Source organism: Sparus aurata, chromosome 22 (genome assembly GCF_900880675.1).
Source record: "Sparus aurata chromosome 22, fSpaAur1.1, whole genome shotgun sequence".
NCBI classification, from domain to species: domain Eukaryota; kingdom Metazoa; phylum Chordata; class Actinopteri; order Spariformes; family Sparidae; genus Sparus; species Sparus aurata.
Window position 1 is genome coordinate 9,621,019 of NC_044208.1, and position 10,038 is coordinate 9,631,056.

General features: G+C 43.1%; 2 protein-coding genes across 2 annotated transcripts in view; one reads left to right on the plus strand and one right to left on the minus strand.

The window, feature by feature from the left end:
- ift172 (intraflagellar transport 172) overlaps positions 1 to 939 on the plus strand; it is a 45,223-nt gene extending 44,284 nt beyond the window's left edge. Inside the window, exon 48 of the mRNA XM_030405891.1 lies at positions 99 to 939. Coding sequence (XP_030261751.1) covers positions 99 to 188 — 90 coding nt within the window. The 3' untranslated portion in view covers positions 189 to 939. The remainder of the gene's footprint in view (positions 1 to 98) is intronic.
- Positions 940 to 1,752: 813 nt separating this feature from the next.
- LOC115574391 (E3 ubiquitin-protein ligase TRIM39-like) lies at positions 1,753 to 2,507 on the minus strand. Its single transcript, XM_030405892.1, has one exon. The coding sequence runs from the start codon at positions 2,462 to 2,464 to the stop codon at positions 1,775 to 1,777; it is 690 nt and encodes a 229-aa protein (XP_030261752.1). The 5' UTR covers positions 2,465 to 2,507; the 3' UTR covers positions 1,753 to 1,774.
- Between the last annotated feature and the right edge of the window lie 7,531 nt (positions 2,508 to 10,038).

A 10,038-nucleotide genomic window follows, 5' to 3' on the forward strand; every position in this document is an offset into this window, starting at 1 on the left:
ACACACACACACCTGTACACCCCACACTTGAAGTGGTGACAGTGTATGTTGAAGCTGTGTTGTGATTGGTTGTCTTTTGTGTCCATCTTCCCCTGCAGACCACTCACAGTCCAGAGTGTCAGGACGTCCTTAATTTCATCAGCCAGTGGTGCGACAGCCCGCCGGCATCTGGATTCTCCTTCCACTGACACACACACTTCTTTTATTTTTGTGTTTTTTCCTCTGTGCTCTTTCACCTCTCTTCTTCTCCATTTCTTGTCGTTTTTTTACACTTGTCCCAAAACTCCACACTGACGAACAAACGGTCGACCAGCCACCAGCTACTTTTTGTTATTTATTCAACTTTTCATCTCCTTTCTGGCCGTCTCAGCGCTGTTTCAAAGCCATCTCGCACTTCCAGGCGTGTAATCCTGTTGAGCTACTTAATACGTATATATACATTATTTTTTTGATCAAGTTAATCTAAAAAACAGTCAACAGTCTCCCACTGAATTGAGACCACATGTGAGTGGTTTATATACACAATTACATAGAACCTGTGATTGGAAGACATAAATTATGCTACAATCCTGTTGTTTTATTTGGAAGAAAGTAGTAAACATAATCTTCGGACATGACCGTGATTTAACCTGGTAATTTATAGACAACCTCCCACTTTACCTTCTCTTTCTATCCTCTCCCTTTTTCTCCCATCGGAAGGATTTTCTCTCTCAGGATGGCATCGCTGAATAAAAGCCAAAGGTTTCTGTCACGTTTCAACCACATAGGTCCTGTTCCAGCAGTTACGATGATACTTTATTGTTCTCAGCTGGTCCTCTTCGGAAAGTTAGAAGGACTTCTTCATGTGCAAAGTCGGGGAGGGGGGGGTCTGTGAAAATGCCTTTATTGTGTGTTTGATATGGAATGTATTTTGTTTAATAAAGTTAAAACTTAAAGTTGCATTTCAAGTAATCCGTTTGCGTTCCCCTAAACTCATAAATCGTCTCACTATCACTCTCATACCAGCCTTGATTGTCATTGTCATCATCGTCATTGCCATCGTCATCGTCATCGTCATCGTCACTCATGCTGGTAGTATTTGGTAACAGTATTCTGATATCTGGTGTGTCTGGTAAAATTTTCAGTGGGAGTTTATCTCTTGTGGCGATGTACGGGAACAGCCTCTCACTGTAAGTGTGTGGGACCAGGCGTATGATTTTGTCTCCATCAAAAAATGACAAAGAGCCATAGCCCAGCTCCACTCTGATCCTCTGGAGCTGCTTCTTCACTGGAAGAACGTAGATTTGATCATTTGGGCCGATTGCTTTGTACGTCCCGTCGTAGAAGGCTAATGTCAGTAACTTGGACTGAAAGTCTACATCTCCTTTATTTTGAAGAGACTCTGGTGCCACACCCAAGACCCAGTGCGCACTGTCCCCAACCTCAACGACCCAGCTGTGATGACCTGGTTTAAAGCCCACTGAGCCGAGCACAAAGCAGGAGCTGTCCAACCTTTCTGGGTTATCGGGGAGCTCCTGTCGCTCTCTGCTTCTCACGCTGGTCAGATCATCAGACACGAGGAGTTCAGGGTGAGCAGAGTTTGGATCCAGGATCACAGTGGTGTGACGGACCGCGTCCTTCATCTTCTTCCAGATTTTGAAGCTCAGGTTGCCCATGTGTGTGGTCAAGTCTATCAGAGCCCCTGTGAGTGGCTCTGGGTCATCCATCAGGGGGCGCTGCTGGACTCTTTCCAGCGCAGCTTTGTAGTTCTGCAGGAACGAGGCGTCTTCAGCTCTCAGCTCCTCCGTCGCCGCTCTCTGATCGCGTCCGAAAGAGCCGCGATCTCTCCGCGCAGAGCCTCCGTCTTTTGCTTCATCGCCTGGCGTTTTTGCTTCTCCTCCTTCCTCAGAGCAGCCACCCGGACCTCCTCTTCCTTTTCGAGAACCCGGTGAAGCCTCTTGAACTCCTTCCTGATCTGCCTCTTCGCGTCTCGGGCCTGGGCCTTAATTTGTTTTGATGTTCGATCGCAGTTTCTTTTAGCTCCTTCAAAGAGCTTCAGTTTCTCCTGCAAAGGTTTGAGGCATTTCTGGAGCTCCTCTTTGTGTTCCCGCGCAGCTTCGTCGACGGGTCTGAATCTGTGGTCGGTGTGTTTCTGTGAATCCCTGCAGACGAGACACACCGGCTCCTGATGGTCCACACAGAAGAGCTTGAGGTTCTCAGAGTGCAGACTGCAGAGAGCTGCTGAAGACCTCTGATCTCTCTCCAGCAGGAAGGCCTCACACAGGTTCTTTAACGCCAGGTTACGAGGCGGGTGTTTCCTTGAAGAAGTCCTCTTACAAACAGGACATTTGAGTGTTTGTTTCCTTGTCCACCATCTCTGCACACAGTCTTTGCAGAAGCTGTGGCTGCATGACAGAAGAACAGGATCTTTAAAGATGTCCTGGCAGACGGGACAGCAGAGATTTTCCTCCGATTTGGACGCCATTTTCTCTTTCTGTGAAGCAGGAAACACCCAAGGCGCGATGCTGAGACGAGATATCAGTCAGCTGACGCGTCGCTGGTCCTGCGTAAACTTGTTGCAGTCTGAGCAGCGCTGAGTACTTACTGGTTGTAGTCAGCGGCAGGTCGAGGTGTTAATATTCCAGTTTCCCCTCCTGAATATTCTCTCTCGTCTCTCGGTGTACGGGTGTCCTCTCAGTGGAGGAATGACAACTCAGGTGAGTCAGGAAGAGGATGGAGGCGGAGCTTAATGTGCAACTGGAATGAACCAGGGGTGTGTTTCATTCCACCGTGTTAGCATAACTCTTAAAACAGATACTGCCAAATGACTTGAGGGAGCGTCTGACTCATCCCGTCAGACTGATCCTGGATCCAAGTCTAGTGTTGTTTTTAAAGGAGAAGTCCAAAGATTTTACACTTCACCGTCTGATTGCAGGTTTAAGGGGAGTACAGCTGCAAATGTGAGATATGGAGGATTGTGAAATGTGAAAACTCTCCTCAGCACTGGTTTTTGGGCCGAAGCAACATTAGCAGCTTCTAGCAGAGCACAACTGAATCTCTGAATCCCAAACTGTTGAAGGTCATATTGATAACATGTTTATGAATTTCATTTTTTAAAATCTATTTTCCCTAAAAGCATCGTCAGGATGCATGAAATTAATCATTTTTTGTTTGTCGCGTTCAAAGTGATTTTGTTTCTGTGTTAGAATTCCGACAGTTGGTTCAGGCAACTGTAGCGCCCTAACGTTAGCAAGCTACCATTAGCAATGTTAACATTAGCCAGCATTAGCAACGTAAATGTTTGCTAGCTAACGTTGGCAACACTGGCTAGCTAGCTTAGCTATAGTAGGTACGACTAAAACTGTAGATTTGCATAGATGTGATTGTCTTCCTGGCTGCAAAAACAGGTTTTTCCAAACCATGCACCCACCTATGAAGTTTGATTTTTATAAACTGTGTGGTTAAACACTGGTAACAGCTCGTATTCTGTGCTCTAATGACTCAACATTGAGAATTTCAAAAATCTAACACTCATCTATGCTGAAAAAACTGGTGGATGCGAATCTCCTATCATGATGTTCAGTGTCCCTGATGCATGAGGACAGAAGATCTGCTGATGTCTGGTATGTCATGAACATGAGCCAAAGATCTCTGTGTGCACGCTTATGGACGTTCAGGTAAACCACTATTACCTGTAGAAACAGGCAGATTCAGTCAAGAAATTACTTGTGTAATGTGAGTTTTATATTCTTCATATCTTCAAGTTCACATTGCAAGAAATGTATGTGTGTAGGTGCAGCAACAGGACTCCATCAGGACGAGGAGAGGTCGACGATGCTCAAACGCAGTCAAAGCTGATGACCAGTGATGTCAAACTTTTACTGTGAGGATGAAAACCATATTATCATCACTGTCTTGCAGCTGTTGTTGACAATTCTCCTGATGCAAAAAAATCACAAAATGCCCCTCAGAGCTATTTCCTGTGTGTTTAACCACTGTGTCCTTAAAGTCCATGTGCATGACATGATAATAACACACCCAAAAACTATTTACCCAGAGTTCAAGAAGAGAGGGGTGCCTATCTAAATCAATATATAATAACAATAATAATAATAATAATAATAATAATAATAATAATAATAATAATAATAATTTCATCATCTCTGCGAAACTGCACACAGGCGTGTTTGACATGATGTCAGCGCTTATTTCCCCAAATATTGATTCTCCTTAAGGTTTTAAACCAAAATTCTGACAGCTCCTTTGATATGTGTAGAATATAACAAAATCTGTCAAATGAGAAGGAGATGAAACACACAAAGGAAACAGTTTGAATCATTTTGTTTATTTCATTCTTCAGTAGTCAATGAGCAAATATACATACATACATTTTAACAAAGTTGAAAAATATTCGTTGGGAAAATACAGCGCGTTGATTTGTTTATTTGAATTTGACATAAAAATGTGGACACGTCATCAAGTTTGTGAAAATGTAAAGAAAATAATGTAGTTGCAGGATAAAATGTGTGGATTATATATATATATATATATATATATATATATATATATATATATATATATATATATATATATATATATATATATATATATATATATATCTTCTGCCTTTCTTCTATATTGATCGTCTGTTTTATATTTTTCAGATGTCTTTCAGTCTAGACCGACCGCTGCAAGATGATTGGCAGTTGTCTTAAGCGCTTTTTTCCATCTGAGCAATACATGCAAATAAAACCTCAATTATAAAATACACAAGACAACTTTTAAAAAACACAATCTGAAAAAACAAAATATCGAACACAAAGTCCCGCCTGCTTTGTATATCCCCTCACTGTGGTGGACTGTCCATACATACATTACATACTACAGTAAATATATGGCCTCATTTCCCAGCAGAGATACTGTACATCCGCAATCAGTACAGAAGCCTGTGTGTTTGAGGGAAACGCATTAGTAAGCGATAAGAGAAGACATTTCCTGCTCTGCTTCCATGTCCCCTGAAACTGAACGCACTCCGCCGACATCGCTCGGGCCAAGAAGAGATGGTTAACTGAATTCAGTTCATATATCAGTGTTTATATTTATGTTTTTATTTACATTACACAAAAAAACCTGTGATTGGAAGACAAAGATTATGCTAAAACACCGTAAGTTTATTAGAAAGAAGGTGATAGAGATGTTCTCAGGAGGCTGTGGTTCCACAAATGTGCATTTTACTGAACTGATTGAAAAAATGAAGGTCACATCATGTCGCAATTCTCGTGATTTTGTTTGTAATCCTCTCGGTTTGTCGTTGGGAGTATTTATCAGCAGGAGCTCCTTTATATTATGTCTACAGGTTATATAGGATATTCTGCACGCCTGATCCACATTCAGTGTAAGGCATCTGGCAAACCTGGTTATGCGAATATCGGCCTCCGTACTTTAAAGCAACATTGTGTGGAAATTGGCGTTTTGTGCGATTTGGTGCCCCCTACAGTTTCCAAGCGCAAGGCCAGTCTCTAAAAACACAAATCCCAGGCGTGGGGCAGTTTGTCAGACGTAACGTCGGCTGCTGGCTACGAACAGAGCTCGCGTGTTGAGAACTGAAGTCACATAGCGCAGAAACAAGTGACAGAGACTTCATTCACCCTGTCACAAGTCACTGTGCCATCAACACGATTCTGAAAGTTATTTAAAACGAACTTGAATTGTTATTTTACGGTAAAAAAAGGCGATAAATTCAAATGAATCCGATGCATCGGTGAGGACGTTAACCTGACCTGCATGTCGCGCTGGGAGACTGGGGTTTTTTTTTATTTTAATGACGGAGGGTGATGTAAGTGAGAGGCAACCGAGCAGAAACGCAAACAGCGAGCGTGGTGGTGGAGTGGAGAGGTGAAGGCAGCATAAATAAAGCCACATTTAAGCTTTTACAGAGTATGTGAGACTATTTGACTCTGTTTCTCTGTCCTTTCTTCCTCGGTGATATGATTCAATGCGGGGATAGAGGTGCTTCATCAAACCCACTGGGTCGTGGAGATTAAGAAACGCATGTGACGTTTCGGCTGAAATGTCTTTCGCAATTTCTGCAAAATTCCCTCTGTGATCGAACTCTAATGTAAATGGTGTCGTGGATTTCTCATCATGAAAACACAAACATGCTCAGAAATGCAGTTTGGTGTTCTGCCTAACACAATCTCTGAACGTTCGTGTGCCAGAAAACTTGAAATTGATCAAAATTGGCGACACCGTGGGGGACAAACCAAATGGAAAACGTCGCAGCTGGTTATAAGCTGAGACGCCTGTCAATTAAGCAAATGCTTATGTTCCGTCTTGAGAGTTATTATAGTGTTGCTGTTGCTGTCTTTATGGTGTCTTGTTAATCTTTATTGTGTGAATTTTATGACTTTATAGTCTTCAAAACAATCCGCCAAAGGCCTGCGGTTGAGAATGAGCAGGCTAACACCGGCACATTTACACAAATGACCATTAATGCGTGTTTTACTATCTAAATATATGAAATGCACCCACAAAAATATCTATTATAGCCTTTTTATTGTATTATAATTCTCAAAATTGCAGAGACGCATGGAAAAGATGTAAATTTCTTGTATCAAAAAAGTCATTATTGTATATTAATTAAGAGAGGAGGTGGGATTTATAGCAGTGATTGAATTTTGGAGCACCATCTAGTGGCCGCCAGTGTTCATCGGTGGTACTGCATCTAACTCCTCCATATTGGTTTCAGTTTGAAGTTGGGGTGCTTTTCAGATACAAGACAAAATGGCTGCATTTTTCTCAATTAACCAATTAGTTTGACTTATAAAATGTCTGGGGGAAAAAAAAAAAAAAAAGGAAAAAGGTCCCACAAAGTAGTTAAAAACAGTAGAAAATGGCCGTCTTTATTCAACGAGTCCATGTTGGTGGTTCAGAAGTCCACTTGGGTTTTGGCCATTTTTAGCTCAGAGTCGCTGGTCTGACTTTAACCTCTAGAGGCTGTCTCACGTCGCCTGAACACACTCCCTTCACTGAGTTCAGAGTTGATTTCCGGCCGCTCTCTTGGCATTCACCGCGTGCCTTAATTGTATGGACATTTAAATCAAGGTCCGCTGTGAACACGAGGAGAGACGACCCAGTTTCCTCTTCCGCTTTCCCTTCTCCTGTCCTGTCTCGCTAGATCACTCTCGTCTTTTTCGCCCAATTCGATGGGTTTTCTGACTGTTCTGCTTTATTAAACAGCTCTGCCCCAGTTTGACTCGTTTCTTTTTTTTTTCTGCCTTCGACCAATTCCGCCCAATCCCATTTCGTCCAGCGCCGTTCAGTCCCACTTTATCCCTTCACGTCTCTGCGTTCAGCCTCACTGGGCTTTGTCCAAGTCAGATCCTCTTTATCCCTCACTGTAGTAGTTTCAGTCATCAAGTTAGGACATTACTGTTGTGTGTTTGTAACCATGTAACTGTGCTGCTGCCTGTCTTGGCATGGATTCTCCTGAAAAAGACATTTTTCCTGCTTAAATGGAGGTTAAATTTATGGAGCTGGAAAATCTCTTGTAACATTTGCGTCCTACATTTACATTTAATAGAAACGTACTGTGTTTTGTAACAGTTTTGGCCAAATACATTGAATCCTGGTTCTACTCATGTAGAATGTTACAGTGATATGAAACTATATATCGTCTTTTTTCAAAATTGCTGCGTGGTGAGATGACGTAAGTGTTGTCTTTTCAGTGAAGTGATGTCATTTTCAACACTTACTTGCTCTGATACTTGTCTTTACCCACTTTATACCCCATTATATCACGATCATTTATCAGAACACTTAAATGTGTGGCATCAATAGTCATCCCTACAATATTGCCCCAGAAACAATATCAAGATATTTGCTTAAAAACATAGTGAAATTCTGTTTTGTCGCCCACTTGCAGCACTTACGAGGTGCTTTTTGAGGAGAATTCAAAACAAAGGATGCAGATTTGATGTCACATTGATTCTACGGTCATGCAGGCCGGTCTTAGTATAAATGTCGACTAATCGCGCGTGCACATCATGTACACTACCATGGAAACACACGGACAATAGCATTTATGATGACACTTCTTTACTGCACTGGATCTTATGATCGTCCTGACGACAGTTACTGATAGTACATTGTGTTTTTATGCTCTGTGTCTTTTCCTGCAGTGCTCTGACGAGCAGCCTCGGAAAGATGCTTTAGAAGTCCATCGGTATGAGTGTGTAAGTGTGTGTGTGTCAGTGTGTGTATGTGTGTGTGTCCATGTCGGCCTTGTGATTAACTGTCAAGGATGTCCTGGTGACCTCCACACAAAAGGCGACATGCTGGGGGCTTCGAGCCAAGGACAAAACTGACAAGATAGTGTATTATTTTCTAGCTGTGTCGGCTCTTTAACAGCTGTTCAACTGAATATTCCACCAATGACAGCAGCAGCAGCATTGTGGAGGTTTTAAGCCTGTTGCTACGGCTGTTATTTATCCAAAATATGCCACGAGTGCTGCGACGTTACGCAGCCTCTGCTTTGCATTTATTCCCTACTCTGGTGCGAAAATCCATTTGCAGAGATGTCAGGACACGTTCCTCACCTTCTTTTGTGCTCAAACAAACAAAAAACCTTTGAACGCCGAAAGAGCTCATGTCACAGGTCGGAGTGGACATTCCAACCAAGTCTTTATTGAGATTGTGTCATCTTGTGTCAAGTGTGTTTTACGGGAAAAAGCCCCCCCCCCCCCCCTCCAAAAAAAAATAGTTTTGTGTGAGAGAGATGTCGTCCCTTTAATCATGTGACCCACCTTCAGCTCTACTCTACTGACATGTTCTGCCCAACTGGAGCGACTCTAAAGTCTCTGCAAGCTGGGTTTCACGCCATAGTGAAATGGAGCGAAACCAAAAATGGCCTCCTTTTCCAAAAAAAAAAGGAGCAAAAAATCTGAAATAATGCAGCGTGAATGATGGAGGTGATATAAGAATGCAGCCTTAAAGACCCCCCCCCCCCCCCCAAAAAAAAAAAAAACTAAAACAAAAACGCTGGAATGGTCCTTTAAGCAGCACTGCGGACCATTGAAGCATTATCCTCCATCATCCAGCAGCAGCAGCCATAATGCACGTTCTTATACACCACTGCATTAATGACACAGCTGCAGGGAGGAAGCTGCTGCTGCTGCTGCTCCTGCTGCTCATCACCCCTCAGCTCCTCAAACACACACACACACACCGCGCCGTGGTGCATTCACGTTCCCGTCGATTCTGATTCCAGCTGCTTTGCCGATGCGGATGTGCTTTGCTCATCGGCTCCCCAGCAGAGGAGAGGGAGAGGGAGAGGGAGATCAGACCCATCTGCAGCCTCATTAACCGCTGAAATGCTAATGACCCAGATAGCTCATGTAGGCTAAAAAAAAAAAAAAATGCAGAGAGGAGGAGGAGGAGGAGGGGGAGGAGGAGGAGGGGGAGGAGGGGGGTGATGGTAGCTGCCTTTGTGGGGGTCGGGCGTGTGTGTTGGAGCCTATATTAAAAAAAAAATATATATATTATAATTATCAAGCACACACACCTATAGAGGGTCCCTGAAAGAACACAATGAGCAGAGCTGCGGGCCTAACACTGCAGATTACTGCACATTAGAGATAATGCATAAAAAGGTTGTGTTTCAGCTATCATAATAATACCGACTGTGGGACAATAAAATATCATGCATTTTATTTGGTATTTCAACGGGAGCTGGGTGTGTGTGTGTTTGTGTGTGTTTGTGTGTGTTTGTGTGTGTGTGTGTGTGTGTGTCCGGTGTGCGTGCAGCCTCATAAGAAGTTCCGCAGAGCTCGACGCACACTGCGGCTGCTGCGGGAGCGGATTTAGCGCAGATGAAAAGCAGCAGCTGATGGAGGTTTGGAAAAAGAAAAAAGAAAAAAAAAAACCCGCAAGGCCCCTTTCAAGAGATACTGTGTTAGAATGAACGCTGGAGGCCCGCATGAGTGTGGGAATAAAAGACGAACAATACCTTTCAGCGGCAGGGTGCAGGAGACATGGCGCAGGTTTCTATTTTTCTTTTTT

Bases quoted from the DNA above. Each gene is read 5' to 3' on its own strand.
- LOC115574391 (XM_030405892.1), bottom strand. From the start codon at position 2,464: ATGGCGTCCAAATCGGAGGAAAATCTCTGCTGTCCCGTCTGCCAGGAC.